This window comes from Hyperolius riggenbachi, chromosome 1 (assembly GCF_040937935.1).
Source record: "Hyperolius riggenbachi isolate aHypRig1 chromosome 1, aHypRig1.pri, whole genome shotgun sequence".
NCBI lineage: Eukaryota > Metazoa > Chordata > Amphibia > Anura > Hyperoliidae > Hyperolius > Hyperolius riggenbachi.
Genome location: NC_090646.1, coordinates 685,123,977 through 685,142,459, shown reverse-complemented (window position 1 = coordinate 685,142,459; position 18,483 = coordinate 685,123,977). Strand labels below are relative to the sequence as shown.

The 18,483-nt window shown below is 48.9% G+C and overlaps 1 protein-coding gene across 5 annotated transcripts in view; it reads left to right on the top strand.

Annotated features, from left to right (window-relative positions):
• LOC137532579 (NACHT, LRR and PYD domains-containing protein 3-like) overlaps window positions 1–18,483 on the top strand; it is a 1,034,343-nt gene that overhangs the window by 389,090 nt on the left and 626,770 nt on the right. For all 5 annotated transcript variants that reach the window (XM_068253266.1, XM_068253275.1, XM_068253249.1 and 2 more), the window contains exon 7: window positions 9,647–9,811. In XM_068253266.1, the coding sequence (XP_068109367.1) occupies window positions 9,647–9,811 (165 nt within the window). The remainder of the gene's footprint in view (window positions 1–9,646; window positions 9,812–18,483) is intronic.

Below are 18,483 nucleotides of genomic sequence, written 5' to 3'. Positions count from 1 at the left end.
GCTAACACTAATCTTTGCGAACATTAATCCTAACACTAAACCCTGCTAACATGAATCACTGCTAACACTGATCCCCGCTAACACTAATCCCTGTGAATACTAATCCTTGCAAACACTATTTCCTGTGAATACTAATCCAAACACTAACCTCTGCTAACACTAAACTAATCCCTGCTCACACTAATCCCTGCTCACACTAATCCCTGCTAACACGATCCCTACTAACACTAAACTCTGCTAACTAGTGGTGCTCATCACGACCTCATGATCACAGCATTGCCGTGATGCACAAGCATTTTTTTTTAACTTTCTGACATCATGATCGGGAATCCGTGATCGGGCCTTGATCACAGATGTCAATCACGGATTCTGCTGGGCTTACACATATTTGACCCGTGATCACGGCCATTATTTCGCAACTGAAATCTGTGATTGGTGGAAATGACGTCCCTGGTAGAGATGTCGCGAACGGTTCGCTGGCGAATGGTTCCAGGCGCATTTTGGGTGGTTCGCTTTCGCCTGCGAAGGCAAACTTTCCCAGAAGTTCGATTCACCCATAATGCTCTATTGAGCAGAACTTTGACCCTCTACATCACAGTCAGCAGGCACATTGTTGCCAATCAGACTGCACTCACTCCTGGAGCCCCACCCCCCTTATAAAAGGCAAGGTCCTTGTGCCGTTTTACTCACTAGTCTGCCTGCACTAATTAGTTAAGGGACAGCTGCTGACAGACTCTGCTAGGGAGAGTTTAGTTAGGCTCTTATAGGCTTGTTCCTACTTTCCTCCCTCCCTCCTCCTTCCCTTCCAGGGAATTATAGAATTTCAAAAGCCAGCTTATATACCTTGGCCGGGAATTGAACCCAGGTCTGAGTGTTTGGTAGATAGCTCTCTTAACCGCTATACCACCACCAACTCGACATGCTGAAGGCAGCCTAGCATGTACCATTATGATATATCCTAGAGAAAAATTAGCTTGCTTAAAGATTTGTAGGCTTTTAAAAGCCAGCTTACATACCTTGGCTGGGAATTGAACCCAGGTCTGAGTGTATGGTAGTCAGCTCTCTTAACCGCTATACCACCACCAACACTACATTCTGAAACCAGCCTAGCATGTACCATTATGATATATCCGAGAGAAAAATTAGCTTGCTTACAGATTTGTAGGCTTTCAAAAGCGAGCTTACATACCTTGGCCGGGAATTGAACCCAGGTCTGAGTGCATGGTAGATAGCTCTCTTAACTGCTATACCACCGCCAACACTACATGCTGAAGGCAGCATAGCATGTACCATTATGATATATCCTAAAGAAAAATAAGCTTGCTTAAAGATTTTTTGGCTTTTAAAAGCCAGCTTGCATACCTTGGCTGGGAATTGAACCCAGGTCTGAGTGCATGGTAGATAGCTCTCTTAATTGCTATACCACCACCAACACTACATTCTGAAACCAGCCTAGCATGTACCATTATGATATATCCTAGAGAAAAATAAGCTTGCTTAAGGATGTGTAGTATGTCAAAAGCCAACTCACATTGGCCAGGAATAGAACACAGTCTCTGTGGCACAATTGGTTAGCGTGTTTGGCTGTTAACTAAAAGGTTGGTGGTTCAAGCCCACCCAGGCATGGCCTTGCCTTTTGTGTTCAACAGTTGTCCGAAGAGAACCCCAGATAGCCAGGTAGATTCATCTCTCTCTCTCTCTCTCTCTCTCTCTCTCTCTCTCTCTCTCTAGTAGGGATGGTCACCGCTTTCTGCGGAATTCTATTTTCCACAATTTTGGGCGGAAATTGGTAACTCTGGTCGGAACGGAATTGCTTTTTCAATCCGGCAGAATTCCGAAATCGCCTGTGAAATTCTGCTTGTATCCGTTGATGCCATTGAAGTGAATTTTCAGTTTCAAACCCATCAAGTCCGAGAGAGAGAGAGAGAGAGAGAGAGAGAGAGAGAGAGAGAGCAAGCTCATTTTTTTCTAGGATATATCATAATGGTACATGCTAGGCTGGTTTCAGAAAGTAGTGTTGGTGGTGGTGTAGCGGTTAAGAGAGCTATCTACCATGCACTCAGACCTGGGTTCAATTCCCGGCCAAGGTATGTGTAAGCTGGATTTTGAAAGCCTACAAATCTTTAAGCAAGCTCATTTTTCTCTAGGATATATCATAATGGTACATGCTAGGCTGGTTTCAGCATGTAGTGCTGGTGGTGAACCAGCGGTTAAGAGAGCTGACTACCAAGCACTTAGACCTGGGTTCAATTCCTGGCCAAGACCTGGGTTCAATTCCCGGCCAAGGTATATAAGCTGGCTTTTGAAATTCTACAATTCCCTGGAAGATGAGACCCTCCTCCCCCCAGGGTGAGGGAGTGAGGGACTGCGGGACTGCCTGATGTTGTAAAGCAGTGTAGGCCTGTAATTGAACATTGAATGAGATTTCTGACCTTAAAATAGGGGTTTATGTGAAATCTAGATTTTTGCCTGGGACTTTTGATGTGTATTTCACTCAATCATGTTTTCCTCCAGGTATTAGATCCCTTGAAACATGTATTCTATCATTTTTCAAGCCGGTAGAAATTTTTCTAAATTTTGAAGTGCGCCTCCCCATTGAAGTATATTGCGGTTCGTGAACTTTTCCGCGAACCGAACCTTCCGCGGAAGTTCACGAACAGGGTTTGTGAACCCAAAATCGGAGGTTCGCTACATCTCTAGTCCCTGGGCCAATCAGAGGCCCCAGCGTAGGCCCTAGCAATCAATCATAGGAGGGGATGCTCTGCCCTCCCTCCTGTATATAAAGCGGCAACCATGTTGAGAACTCTGTCCTTGCTAGACTCTGTGGACTGAGAGCTTCTCCAGGCCATATAGTTACACAGCAAGAGCGTTTTTTTTGTGTCAAAACCCAGCGTTTTCTCTCATTTGATTTTTCTATTACTGTATTTGATACTTGTATTTAGCTAGCCAGCCAGTGAGTAACTTAAGTTAGTTGTAGTCAGTATAGTCATCAGTGAAAGTGTACTGAGTGCTGTGCTTAATGCAGGCAGACAGGTTTACTGATTTCAATGCTGTATTACTGTATTTAGCTATCCAGCCAGCAGTGATCAACTTAAGTTAGTTGTAGTCAGTCGGTGTAGTCAGTGACAGTGTACTGTGCCAGTGTGTGCAGTTACTGTGCTGCTGTGCGTAGTGCAGGCAGGCATGTGTTCACTGATTTTTGCTGGTTCACTTCTGGAATTTGCGACTTTAAAGTCAGAAAACTACTGCGCATGTGTGGCCATGTCCTTGCTCCCACTGATGTCACCAGGAGCATACTGTGCAGGTGCAGACCGTACTGGGCCTGTGCCGTACACTCCCAGTGACATCAGCAGTAGCAAGGACGCAGGCACAGTGCTTTTCCTACTTCAGGAAATTCCGGAAGTGAACCGGAGGCAGGGACCGGAGCATCAGTGATTGGTTGCGCGGACACAGGACGTCTGCAGGGGACCATTAGAAGCCCCAGGTAAGTCCAACTCTATTTCCCCCTACAGTAGTCCTTTAAGTTCGTTGTAGTCACTCAGTGTAGTCAGCGACATTGTACTGTTCCAGTGTGCAGTTAGTGTGCTGTGCGTAGTGCAGGCAGGCACGCGTTCACTGATTTAACTGCTTTATTACTGTATTCAGCATTTGCCCTGTCTGTGCATTTTTTTTCTTTTCTGTCTGTTTTTTAAAAAAATCAATAAATAATGTCCCGTTATATTCCGTCTGTCCCCAGGCCCACACACATATTATTGACAGTAAAAAGCAGCACACTTTTCACCTTCAAATCTTATGCATATAGAATGTCTGCCAAGGGTCATGGGCGTGGCAGGAGAGGGAGTGGCATCACCTCCGCTGCTTCTGGGACTGGTCCACGGCTAGGGAGAGGGCGCTCAGCTGTAGGAGATGCAGCAGAGAGGTGTCCAGCAGCAGCACAGCCGACGCCGTTGGCACACATTTTCAGCACCTTGGGTCACCATCTGGTCATTCAGGAAAGTCACTCACAGCTCATTATTACTTGTTTCCAGACCTCCGCTGAAATATCTGGTTCACTGGCGGGGGTACAGTCCGGAAGAGAGATCCTGGGTACCACTCTCTCGCATGCATGCAGAGGAGCTCAGGATGGAGTTCCATAGGATGCATCCAGATAGGCCAGGTGGTGCGTGTTCGGAGCCCACGCCTAGAAGGGGGGGTACTGTAATATACGATGCAGCTGCGGCGAACAGCACCGCCGCCGCAGCTGCCTCCATGCGGCCATCCGTCCGTCCAGCGTCCAGGACGCCGAGGACGGAGCCTTCTCACTTGCCGGGGGTCACCTTAGCGCGCAGGTGCGCGCACAGACGGGACCTTTATGCGGGGAGGAAGCCCGTCAGCTGACCTGCTGGTCGGCTGACGTCAGAGGAGTCCCACGGCGCCTAAGATTGGCTGATTCAGGAGGGGCGTGCCAGTGGGGTCTCCTCTGCTTCATAAGCCTCCGGGCTTCATTCTGCAGGTGTCTGTTGTCGTGAATACTTGCGTTTTAGCGCTCAGACCTTAGGCTAGTTCCCTGGTGTTGATGCTAAGGATTTCACACCAAGACTAGGATATTGCTACCTTGTGATTGTTATTTGTTTAGACTAGTTCCTGGGTGTTGATGCTAAGGATTTCACACCCAGACTAGGTTATTGATTACTGTACTGATCTCCTGTGAATGACTCTTAGCGATTACCCTGACTCTGATCCTGCTTTCTGATTCTGTACTTTCGCCTATCTGCCTACCTGTTGCTGAACCTCTGCCTGATTACCGATTACTCTCTTGTCTCACGATCTCGTACTGATACTTACCACTCTGTTGCCGAACCTTGCCTGCCTGACCATTCTACTCATCAGTGGGCCCTTGCCACTGGTGAGGTGTTAACTACACCAGCTCCTCTGGTGAAGCAAGTTCTGATAGGCTGCAGTACATCCTTAATTGCCTGCTCCTCAGGTAATCTGTCATTGTAGTATTACTGTATCCCTTACCCTGCAGTACACTCTGAATCACCCGCTCCTCGGGAGACTCAGCCTCTTCAGTATTGTTCTCCAGCTTGCTGGAGGTTGTACGCTAGTGCACGATTAGTGTACTGTTATTACCTCACCAGCCCCTCTGGTGAGGTCTCATTGCTATTAAAGTTACGGTTGCACCAAATCACTACACACTCTGCTCTTTGTCTGCTATACTGGTATTATTGGTGATTCTGCAGATCACACATAATCGGGTACAGTATCTGTATTATTTATTATTGGTGATTCTGCAGATCACCAAATAATCAGACATCTGAGCTACGACACCAACCGTTACAATACTCTTGTAAGTTAACGTAAGAGGTGCCCACTCAGGTTCCTATATTGGTTAATCTTTATAGTAGGTAGGGGTCAAACAAAGCGTTATCTGCAGTCAGTATTTGTCCATAATTCTTTTGATGTGTTTCCCATGGTCTGATAACAACCAAGGGGTCCAAATAGAAGAAAACAATGAGATATCCCCATTTGTTAGAGCCATTATGAATTCATTCAGACAAATATAATTAGCTTTTTGTATTACCTTTTCTCAGCTCAGATCTTTAGAAAGCCAATTTTGTGCTATATGTGATTTAGTGGCTACTAATATCGTCGTAAATAAGGTGTTTTCTAAGCGGGATAAGTTAGTCATGCTTATATTAAGTAAGGCTGGCAAGGGGTTGAGAGAGGAAGGTTTGTTCCAAAACTTTTTTGCTAAGACCAAATTATTTGTACTACCGGGCAGCTCCACCAAGTGTGGAGGAGGTCACCTAAAACCGAGCAACCTCTGAAACATGTATTAGGCTTTTGTGTGTTGTATTTACTTATTCTCGATGGAGTTAAGTAAGTGCGGAATAAAACTTTAATGGACGTTTCAGATAACGAAACATTGTTTGAGCATCTAGATGTGTTCTTCCATATGGATGTCCATTGTGTTTCTGTAATTTCATAACCGAAATCTTTTTTCCAGTGCTTTTGGCAGAGCTTTTTCTTGTGGGCTAGCGGTGTAATGAGTATTTTGTATATTAATGCGATTGATTTAGATAGGTCTTCTCCATTACCTAATGTTTTCTCTATCAGGGTTAGTGGAGGAACATAATTGGCCTTCCAGTGTTGCGATATATAATGTTGCAGCTGTAAAGATCGGAATACTTCCGAGGTCGGGGGGGGGGGGGATATTGTATCTTGGATATTACCTTTCCCCTTCTTAAGTATATCATGGAAGGTCCGAATATTATTAGAGGACCACCAGTGGAAATTTTTGGGTTCTAGACCCGGGGTAAATTCAGGGTTCCTAATTATGGGAGCCATGGGGGAGACCTCAGATATGAGCCTATATTTGAATCTCAGAATGTTCCAGAGTTTAAAAGAAAATGCTGTAAAAGGGTTATCTGAACTCATAATTGCCTGGGGGATATTCTTTACCCAAATCATGTCCTGTATGTGGTATGGTGAGGATAAGGTGTTCTCAATATCTCTCCATTGTGAGGCGTGATTTTCAGAGAATGTGCTCAGTAGTTGAGAGATTCTGGCAGCTTGAAAGAATTTTGTTATTTCGGGAACTCCCAGTCCTCCCTCCATTCTATGTCTGAACATAATATCTGATGCTATACGAGATTTTATTTTATTCCAGACGAATCTAAGTATTTCTCTTTGAAATTTTTGGAGCTGTGTTAAGGGGATTTCTATGGGTAAGGATCTAAAAAGATAAAGTAATTTAGGTAGGATAATCATTTTTGTAGAGGTAATTCTGCCTATCCATGACAGGTTCAGTCTGCTCCAGTAGTTTAGTTTGAGAGGGCTTTAAACAAAGGGGGATTATTTTGCTCGTAAAGGGTTTTGAGTGATCTAGAAATTTGGATACCCAGATACTTTAAGATTTTATCTTTCCATATAAATTGAAAGTTTTCTTTGATCTGTGACTCTAGTCCAGTAGGAAGATTTATAAGAAGGGCTTCGTTTTTTTCTTGGTTGCTTTTTACGCCTGAGGCTAGACCGAAAGATTTTAATATTTTAAGAACATTAGGTAATGAGACAATGGGTTCTGTGAGTGTCAATAGGAGTTCATCTGCAAATGCATTGCATTTGTATGACTTTGAGCCCACCTGGAAGCCTTTTATGGAAATGTTTGATCTTATGGCTTCTAGTAATATTTTAAATGCTAGAATAAATAGGGCAGGGGATAGAGGGCATCCCTGCCTTGTCCCTCTTTTGATAAAAAAGGAGTCGGAGAAACACCCTGCGGATAATATAGAGGCAGAGGGGTTGGAATAAAGAGCTCTGAGGATTTGAAGGAAGGGGCCACTGAATCCAAACTTATTCAGTACTGCATATAGAAATTCCCAATTTAGTGAATCAAAGGCCTTCTCTATGTCTACTGCAAGCAGCATCATAGGGAGGCCCTTATGATTGGCTAGATGAATCAGATTGCAGCTCTTTCCTATGTTATCTGTACCTTGTCTGGATTTGACAAATCCGACTTGGTCGGAATTTATTAGTTTGGGGAGAAAAATGTTTAATCTATCCGCTAGGATTTTTGTTAGAATTTTGTGGTCAATGTTTATAAGAGAGATGGGTCTGTAATTTTTGCAGAATGTATTATCCCTGCCCTCTTTTGGGATCACTGTAATTGTTGCGTTATTTGATAATTGGGAGATAGTCTGTCCATCTCTAATTGCGGATAGATATAATAATAAATGAGGGGCAACAATTTCTTGAAAAGTTTTATAATATTGGCCGGTTAGGCCGCCAGGGCCTGGAGCTTTCAGGGGTTTTAAGTTTTTGATAGTCTATAGGACTTCTGTTAGAGAGAAGAGTTGATTAATGTAATCCATCTGTTGTTGTGTTGGGGTAGATTAATTTGACTCAGAAAATCCCGTATAGCGTCCGGTGTGGAGGATTTGTTATTGGCATACAGTTTTTCGTAAAATTCCCTAAATAATTCAGCGATCTTATCTGGGTTATGTGTTACACCCCCTCTAGGTAGTTTGATTGGGGAGAATCTGGAAGCTCTTTTTTGACCGGTCAATATTTTAGCTAGTTTTGAATTGGCTTTATTGGCTAAATGGTAATTTTTGCTGCCCAGCCAGCGAAATTATCTCGCTACCTCTTCTGAACTAATAGTGTCCAGTTGTTCCTTCACTGTGTTTATTTGTTTCGGGAGAGATATTGATTTAGAGGTATGATACCTATCCCACAAAGTCTGTAGTTCCCTTTCCAGGGCTGTCTTATTATCCTCCTTATCTTTTTTTACAGATGTCGCGAGGCTGCTAAGATGGCCCCTTATATAGGCTTTTATTCTCTTAGTAACTGTGAGAGTCTGTCTACCCACTTAGGATTATTTAAAATGAAGGGTGGAGTAATCTGCAGAATATTTTAACACATATACTGTATAATCAGCTTAAAGCAAGATGGGGATTATTTATCTGCATTAATATGATTTCCTGACAAAAGGACTCGCTCAGCAGGGTCTGGTGTCGCTTCTGGCTTGCATGGGAAGCGGAGGAGGGAGCAGAGGAGACCACTGAGGTCTGGCTGCCTGAACAGGCCTCAGTGTCGGCAGGAGTGGCAAAGTGGGTTATGGTGCTCTGACCACTGCAAGGGCCAGCACCAGCTTCCTTCAGCCTCTTGAACTCCTCATGCTCAACATAATGCTTCTTGGCAAGATGGGTGATGAAGCTGGAGGTGCCGTAGTTGGAGGGGTTAGACCCTCTGCTCAGCTTCACATGGCACACATTACAAGTGGCAAACTTGCTGTCCACTGAGGGCAGATCAAAAAACTGCCAGATTGGGGATACAAATTTTCCCTTACGTCCTTCTTTGTTTACTCCCTGCTGCAGAATGTCAGCAAAGAGCACCAGCAATTTTGATGGCTTTGTAGGGTTGTTTTTTGTTTTTTCATGTGTCCACTTCTCTATCCCCTCTGAATCGTGTGGGTGTATTGGCAGCAGTAGGGTTTGCTGCATTTTAGTGGTGAGGACCAGGAGCTCTCCTCTCAAGTGTCCAGCATAGGGCACAGCGGACAAACCTCTATTTAGGAATTAATTAAAAGTATAAATTCATGTCAAAAATATGTAATTCATTTAAACAGACACCGAAGCAAACAAAAAAAATATATATGCTATAATGATTTGTATGTGTAGTACAGCCAAGAAATAAACATTAGCAGCAGAGACATAAGTCTCATATTGTTTCCAGTACAGGAAGAGTTGAGAAACTCCAGTCTATGCAAAAGAGCGATTGAGCTCCACGACTTTCAAAGTCACAGAGAGCTCTGTCTTCCGAAGCTTGTTATCTCAACTGTCAGTTACTGTATTATTTTTTTCTTTCCCAGAGAACAGGTCAATAGTTCACTAGCCTGCTCTGCAAAATCATTTAGAATGCTGAGTAGTGTGTGAACTGCAAATATTCGAGAATGATGCAATGTTATAAAAAACACTATATAACTAAAAATAAAGATATGAGAATATTTGCTTTGCTTCTAATGTTCTAGTAATTATCCGTACTACACAACCAATTCATTATATCATAACTTTTTTTCACTTCAGTGTCTCTTTAAGAATAAATCATACTAATTGTATGCCATTTTTATATACATTTCTAGTAACATCCTTCTCTTCTCCTCCAGTTTGGGGAATAATAATCTGCCCTCCAGTAGCTGCCCCCACCTGGCATCCGGGGTAAGGAATAACCAGACTCTGAGGATACTGGACCTGTCTGATAACAGGCTGGGGGGTGATGAATTCAGTGTCCTGATGGCGGCTCTGCCAACAAGCCGGATAGAGGAATTACTGTGAGTATAACAGCCCTGATTGCAGCACAGATCAGCAGAATTATTTCCCTTTATTTCATCACCATTTTCCATCCTCACATTCCCCAATAGTGACACCCATTGCAGTGACTGGGGGAGGGATTATGGGGGATTGTGGCTGGTTTGGGGGTACATCCATACTGCAGCCCCCAGTACACCTGGCTCTGTGTATATGTGACACCCATTGCAGTGTCTGGGGAGGGATTATGGGGGATTGTGGCTGGTTTGGGGGTACATCCATACTGCAGCCCCCAGTACACCTGGCTCTGTGTATATGTGACACCCATTGCAGTCACTGGGGAGGGATTATGGGGGGATTGTGGCTGGTTTGGGGGTACATCCATACTGCAGCCCCCAGTACACCTGGCTCTGTGTATATGTGACACCCATTGCAGAGACTGGGGAGGGATTATGGGGGATTGTGGCTGGTTTGGGGGTACATCCAGACTGCAGCCCCCAGTACACCTGGCTCTGTGTATATGTGACACCCATTGCAGTGACTGGGGAGGGATTATGGGGGATTGTGGCTGGTTTAGGAGTACATCCATACTGCAGCCCCCAGTACACCTGGCTCTGTGCATATCTGACACCCATTGCAGTGACTGGGGAGTGATTATGGGGGGATTGTGGCTGGTTTGGGGGTACATCCATACTGCAGCCCCCAGTACACCTGGCTCTGTGTATATGTGACACCCATTGCAGAGACTGGGGAGGGATTATGGGGGATTGTGGCTGGTTTGGGGGTACATCCAGACTGCAGCCCCCAGTACACCTGGCTCTGTGTATATGTGACACCCATTGCAGTGACTGGGGAGGGATTATGGGGGATTGTGGCTGGTTTAGGAGTACATCCATACTGCAGCCCCCAGTACACCTGGCTCTGTGCATATCTGACACCCATTGCAGTGACTGGGGAGTGATTATGGGGGGATTGTGGCTGGTTTGGGGGTACATCCATACTGCAGCCCCCAGTACACCTGGCTCTGTGTATATGTGACACCCATTGCAGTGACTGGGGGAGGGATTATGGTGGATTGTGGCTGGTTTGGGGGTACATCCATACTGCAGCCCCCAGTACACCTGGCTCTGTGTATATGTGACACCCATTGCAGTGACTGGGGGAGGGATTATGGGGGGATTGTGGCTGGTTTGGGGGTACATCCATACTGCAGCCCCCAGTACACCTGGCTCTGTGTATATGTGACACCCATTGCAGAGACTGGGGAGGGATTATGGGGGATTGTGGCTGGTTTGGGGGTACATCCAGACTGCAGCCCCCAGTACACCTGGCTCTGTGTATATGTGACACCCATTGCAGTGACTGGGGAGGGATTATGGGGGATTGTGGCTGGTTTAGGAGTACATCCATACTGCAGCCCCCAGTACACCTGGCTCTGTGCATATCTGACACCCATTGCAGTGACTGGGGAGTGATTATGGGGGGATTGTGGCTGGTTTGGGGGTACATCCATACTGCAGCCCCCAGTACACCTGGTTCTGTGTATATGTGACACCCATTGCAGTGACTGGGGGAGGGATTATGGGGGGATTGTGGCTGGTTTGGGGGTACATCCATACTGCAGCCCCCAGTACACCTGGCTCTGTGTATATGTGACACCCATTGCAGTGACTGGGGGAGGGATTATGGGGGATTGTGGCTGGTTTGGGGGTACATCCATACTGCAGCCCCTAGTACACCTGGCTCTGTGTATATGTGACACCCATTGCAGTGACTGGGGGAGGGATTATGGGGGATTGTGGTTGGTTTGGGGGTACATCCATACTGCAGCCCCCAGTACACCTGGCTCTGTGTATATGTGACACCCATTGCAGAGACTGGGGAGGGATTATGGGGGATTGTGGCTGGTTTGGGGGTACATCCAGACTGCAGCCCCCAGTACACCTGGCTCTGTGTATATGTGACCTCCATTGCAGTGACTGGGGAGGGATTATGGGGGGTGTGGCTGGTTTGGGGGTACATCCATACTGCAGCCCCCAATACACCTGGCTCTGTGTATATGTGACACCCATTGCAGTGACTGGGGAGGGATTATGGGGGGTGTGGCTGGTTTGGGGGTACATCCATACTGCAGCCCCCAATACACCTGGCTCTGTGTATATGTGACACCCATTGCAGTGACTGGGGGAGGGATTATGGGGGGATTGTGGCTGGTTTGGGGGTACATCCATACTGCAGCCCCCAGTACACCTGGCTCTGTGTATATGTGACACCCATTGCAGTGACTGGGGGAGGCATTGTGGGGGATTGTGGCTGGTTTGGGGGTACATCCATACTGCAGCCCCCAGTACACTTGGCTCTGTGTATATGTGACACCCATTGCAGTGACTGGGGGAGGGATTATGGGGGGATTGTGGCTGGTTTGGGTGTACAGCCATACTGCAGCCCCCAGTACACCTGGCTCTGTGTATATGTGACACCCATTGCAGTGACTGGGGAGTGATTATGGGGGGATTGTGGCTGGTTTGGGGGTACATCCATACTGCAGCCCCAGTACACCTGGCTCTGTATATATGTGACACCTATTGCAGTGACTGGGGAGGGATTATGGGGGATTGTGGCTGGTTTGGGGGTACATCCAGACTGCAGCCCCCAGTACACCTGGCTCTGTGTATATGTGACCTCCATTGCAGTGACTGGGGAGGGATTATGGGGGGTGTGGCTGGTTTGGGGGTACATCCATACTGCAGCCCCCAGTACACCTGGCTCTGTGTATATCTGACACCCATTGCAGTGACTGGGGAGTGATTATGGGGGGATTGTGGCTGGTTTGGGGGTACATCCATACTGCAGCCCCCAGTACACCTGGCTCTGTGTATATGTGAGACCCATTGCAGTGACTGGGGGAGGCATTGTGGGGGATTGTGGCTGGTTTGGGGTACATCCATACTGCAGCCCCCAGTACACCTGGCTCTGTGTATATGTGACACCTATTGCAGTGACTGGGGGAGGGATTATAGGGGGATTGTGGCTGGTTTGGGGGTACATCCATACTGCAGCCCCCAGTACACCTGGCTCTGTGTATATGTGACACCCATTGTAGTGACTGGGGAGTGATTATGGGGGGATTGTGGCTGGTTTGGGGGTACATCCATGCTGCAGCCCCTAGTACACCTGGCTCTGTGTATATGTGACACCCATTGCAGTGACTGGGGGAGGGATTATGGGGAGATTGTGGCTGGTTTGGGGGTACATCCATACTGCAGCCCCCAGTACACCTGGCTCTGTGTATATATGACACCCATTGCAGTGACTGGGGAGGGATTATGGGGGATTGTGGCTGGTTTGGGGGTACATCCATACTGCAGCCCCCAGTATACCTGGCTCTGTGTATATGTGACTCCCATTGCAGTGGCTGGGGGAGGGATTATGAGGGGATGGTGGCTGGTTTGGGGGTACATCCATACTGCAGCCCCAGTACACCTGGCTCTGTGTATATGTGACACCCATTGCAGTGACTGGGGGAGGGATTATGGGGGGATTGTGGCTGGTTTGGGGGTACATCCAGACTGCAGCGCCCAGTACACCTGGCTCTGTGTATATGCGACATCCATTGCAGTGACTTGGGGAGGGATTATGGGGGATTTTGGCTGGTTTGGGGGTACATCCATACTGCAGCCCCCAGTACACCTGGCTCTGTGTATATGTAACACCCATTGCAATGACTGGGGAGGGATTATGGGGTCACTGTGGCTGGTTTGGGGGTACATCCATACTGCAGCCCCCAGTACACCTGGCTCTGTGTATATGTGACACCCATTGCAGTGACTGGGGAAGGGATTATGAGGGTATTGTGGCTGGTTTGGGGGTACATCCATACTGCAGCCCCCAGTACACCTGGCTCTGTGTATATGTGACACCCATTGCAGTGACTGGGGAGGGATTATGGGGGATTGTGGCTGGTTTGGGGGTGCATCCATACTGCAGCCCCCAGTACACCTGGCTCTGTGTATATGTGACATCTATTGCAGTGACTGGGGGAGGGATTAGAGTGGATTGTGGCTGGTTTGGGGGTACATCCATACTGCAGCCCCCAGTACACCTGGCTCTGTGTATATGTGACACCCATTGCAGTGACTGGGGAGGGATTATGGGGGGATTGTGGCTGGTTTGGGGGTACATCCATACTGCAGCCCCCAGTACACCTGGCTGTGTGTATATGTGACACCCATTGCAGTGACTGGGGGAGGGATTATGGGGGGATTGTGGCTGGTTTGGGGGTACATCCATACTGCAGCCCCAGTACACCTGGCTCTGTGTATATGTGACACACATTGCAGTGACTTTGGAGTGATTATAGGGGGAAAGTGGCTGGTTTGGGGGTACATCCATACTGCAGCCCCCAGTACACCTGGCTCTGTGCATATGTGACACCCATTGCAGTGACTGGGGGAGGCATTGTGGGGGATTGTGGCTGGTTTGGGGGTACATCCATACTGCAGCCCCCAGTACACCTGGCTCTGTGTATATGTGACACCCATTGCAGTGACTGGGGCAGGGATTATGGGGGGATTGTGGCTGGTTTGGGGGTACATCCATACTGCAGCGCCCAGTACACCTGGCTCTGTGTATATGTGACACCCATTGCAGTGACTGGGGAGGGATTATGGGGGGATTGTGGCTGGTTTGGGGGTACATCCATACTGCAGCCCCCAGTACACCTGGCTCTGTGTATATGTGACACCCATTGCAGTGACTGGGGGGGGGGGATTATGGGGGGAGTGTGGCTGGTTTGGGGGTACATCCATACTGCAGCCCCCAGTACACCTGGCTCTGTGTATATGTGACACCCATTGCAGTGACTGGGGGAGGCATTGTGGGGGATTGTGGCTGGTTTGGGGGTACATTCATACTGCAGCCCCCAGTACACCTGGCTCTGTGTATATGTGACACCCATTGCAGAGACTGGGGAGGGATTATGGGGGATTGTGGCTGGTTTGGGGGTACATCCAGACTGCAGCCCCCAGTACACCTGGCTCTGTGTATATGTGACCTCCATTGCAGTGACTGGGGAGGGATTATGGGGGGATTGTGGCTGGTTTGGGGGTACATCCATACTGCAGCCCCCAGTACACCTGGCTCTGTGTATATGTGACACCCATTGCAGTGACTGGGGAGGGATTATGGGGGATTGTGGCTGGTTTAGGAGTACATCCATACTGCAGCCCCCAGTACACCTGGCTCTGTGCATATCTGACACCCATTGCAGTGACTGGGGAGTGATTATGGGGGGATTGTGGCTGGTTTGGGGGTACATCCATACTGCAGCCCCCAGTACACCTGGCTCTGTGTATATGTGACACCCATTGCAGTGACTGGGGGAGGGATTATGGGGGGATTGTGGCTGGTTTGGGGGTACATCCATACTGCAGCCCCCAGTACACCTGTCTCTGTGTATATGTGACACCCATTGCAGTGACTGGGGGAGGGATTATGGGGGATTGTGGCTGGTTTGGGGGTACATCCATACTGCAGCCCCTAGTACACCTGGCTCTGTGTATATGTGACACCCATTGCAGTGACTGGGGGAGGGATTATGGGGGATTGTGGTTGGTTTGGGGGTACATCCATACTGCAGCCCCCAGTACACCTGGCTCTGTGTATATGTGACACCCATTGCAGAGACTGGGGAGGGATTATGGGGGATTGTGGCTGGTTTGGGGGTACATCCAGACTGGAACCCTACAGTACGCCTGGCTCTGTGTATATGTGACCTCCATTGCAGTGACTGGGGAGGGATTATGGGGGGTGTGGCTGGTTTGGGGGTACATCCATACTGCAGCCCCCAATACACCTGGCTCTGTGTATATGTGACACCCATTGCAGTGACTGGGGAGGGATTATGGGGGGTGTGGCTGGTTTGGGGGTACATCCATACTGCAGCCCCCAATACACCTGGCTCTGTGTATATGTGACACCCATTGCAGTGACTGGGGGAGGGATTATGGGGGGATTGTGGCTGGTTTGGGGGTACATCCATACTGCAGCCCCCAGTACACCTGGCTCTGTGTATATGTGACACCCATTGCAGTGACTGGGGGAGGCATTGTGGGGGATTGTGGCTGGTTTGGGGGTACATCCATACTGCAGCCCCCAGTACACTTGGCTCTGTGTATATGTGACACCCATTGCAGTGACTGGGGGAGGGATTATGGGGGGATTGTGGCTGGTTTGGGTGTACAGCCATACTGCAGCCCCCAGTACACCTGGCTCTGTGTATATGTGACACCCATTGCAGTGACTGGGGAGTGATTATGGGGGGATTGTGGCTGGTTTGGGGGTACATCCATACTGCAGCCCCAGTACACCTGGCTCTGTATATATGTGACACCTATTGCAGTGACTGGGGAGGGATTATGGGGGATTGTGGCTGGTTTGGGGGTACATCCAGACTGCAGCCCCCAGTACACCTGGCTCTGTGTATATGTGACCTCCATTGCAGTGACTGGGGAGGGATTATGGGGGGTGTGGCTGGTTTGGGGGTACATCCATACTGCAGCCCCCAGTACACCTGGCTCTGTGTATATCTGACACCCATTGCAGTGACTGGGGAGTGATTATGGGGGGATTGTGGCTGGTTTGGGGGTACATCCATACTGCAGCCCCCAGTACACCTGGCTCTGTGTATATGTGAGACCCATTGCAGTGACTGGGGGAGGCATTGTGGGGGATTGTGGCTGGTTTGGGGTACATCCATACTGCAGCCCCCAGTACACCTGGCTCTGTGTATATGTGACACCTATTGCAGTGACTGGGGGAGGGATTATAGGGGGATTGTGGCTGGTTTGGGGGTACATCCATACTGCAGCCCCCAGTACACCTGGCTCTGTGTATATGTGACACCCATTGTAGTGACTGGGGAGTGATTATGGGGGGATTGTGGCTGGTTTGGGGGTACATCCATGCTGCAGCCCCTAGTACACCTGGCTCTGTGTATATGTGACACCCATTGCAGTGACTGGGGGAGGGATTATGGGGAGATTGTGGCTGGTTTGGGGGTACATCCATACTGCAGCCCCCAGTACACCTGGCTCTGTGTATATATGACACCCATTGCAGTGACTGGGGAGGGATTATGGGGGATTGTGGCTGGTTTGGGGGTACATCCATACTGCAGCCCCCAGTATACCTGGCTCTGTGTATATGTGACTCCAATTGCAGTGGCTGGGGGAGGGATTATGAGGGGATGGTGGCTGGTTTGGGGGTACATCCATACTGCAGCCCCAGTACACCTGGCTCTGTGTATATGTGACACCCATTGCAGTGACTGGGGGAGGGATTATGGGGGGATTGTGGCTGGTTTGGGGGTACATCCAGACTGCAGCGCCCAGTACACCTGGCTCTGTGTATATGCGACATCCATTGCAGTGACTTGGGGAGGGATTATGGGGGATTTTGGCTGGTTTGGGGGTACATCCATACTGCAGCCCCCAGTACACCTGGCTCTGTGTATATGTAACACCCATTGCAATGACTGGGGAGGGATTATGGGGTCACTGTGGCTGGTTTGGGGGTACATCCATACTGCAGCCCCCAGTACACCTGGCTCTGTGTATATGTGACACCCATTGCAGTGACTGGGGAAGGGATTATGAGGGTATTGTGGCTGGTTTGGGGGTACATCCATACTGCAGCCCCCAGTACACCTGGCTCTGTGTATATGTGACACCCATTGCAGTGACTGGGGAGGGATTATGGGGGATTGTGGCTGGTTTGGGGGTGCATCCATACTGCAGCCCCCAGTACACCTGGCTCTGTGTATATGTGACATCTATTGCAGTGACTGGGGGAGGGATTAGAGTGGATTGTGGCTGGTTTGGGGGTACATCCATACTGCAGCCCCCAGTACACCTGGCTCTGTGTATATGTGACACCCATTGCAGTGACTGGGGAGGGATTATGGGGGGATTGTGGCTGGTTTGGGGGTACATCCATACTGCAGCCCCCAGTACACCTGGCTGTGTGTATATGTGACACCCATTGCAGTGACTGGGGGAGGGATTATGGGGGGATTGTGGCTGGTTTGGGGGTACATCCATACTGCAGCCCCAGTACACCTGGCTCTGTGTATATGTGACACACATTGCAGTGACTTTGGAGTGATTATGGGGGGATTGTGGCTGGTTTGGGGGTACATCCATACTGCAGCCCCCAGTACACCTGGCTCTGTGCATATGTGACACCCATTGCAGTGACTGGGGGAGGCATTGTGGGGGATTGTGGCTGGTTTGGGGGTACATCCATACTGCAGCCCCCAGTACACCTGGCTCTGTGTATATGTGACACCCATTGCAGTGACTGGGGCAGGGATTATGGGGGGATTGTGGCTGGTTTGGGGGTACATCCATACTGCAGCGCCCAGTACACCTGGCTCTGTGTATATGTGACACCCATTGCAGTGACTGGGGAGGGATTATGGGGGGATTGTGGCTGGTTTGGGGGTACATCCATACTGCAGCCCCCAGTACACCTGGCTCTGTGTATATGTGACACCCATTGCAGTGACTGGGGGGGGGGATTATGGGGGGAGTGTGGCTGGTTTGGGGGTACATCCATACTGCAGCCCCCAGTACACCTGGCTCTGTGTATATGTGACACCCATTGCAGTGACTGGGGGAGGCATTGTGGGGGATTG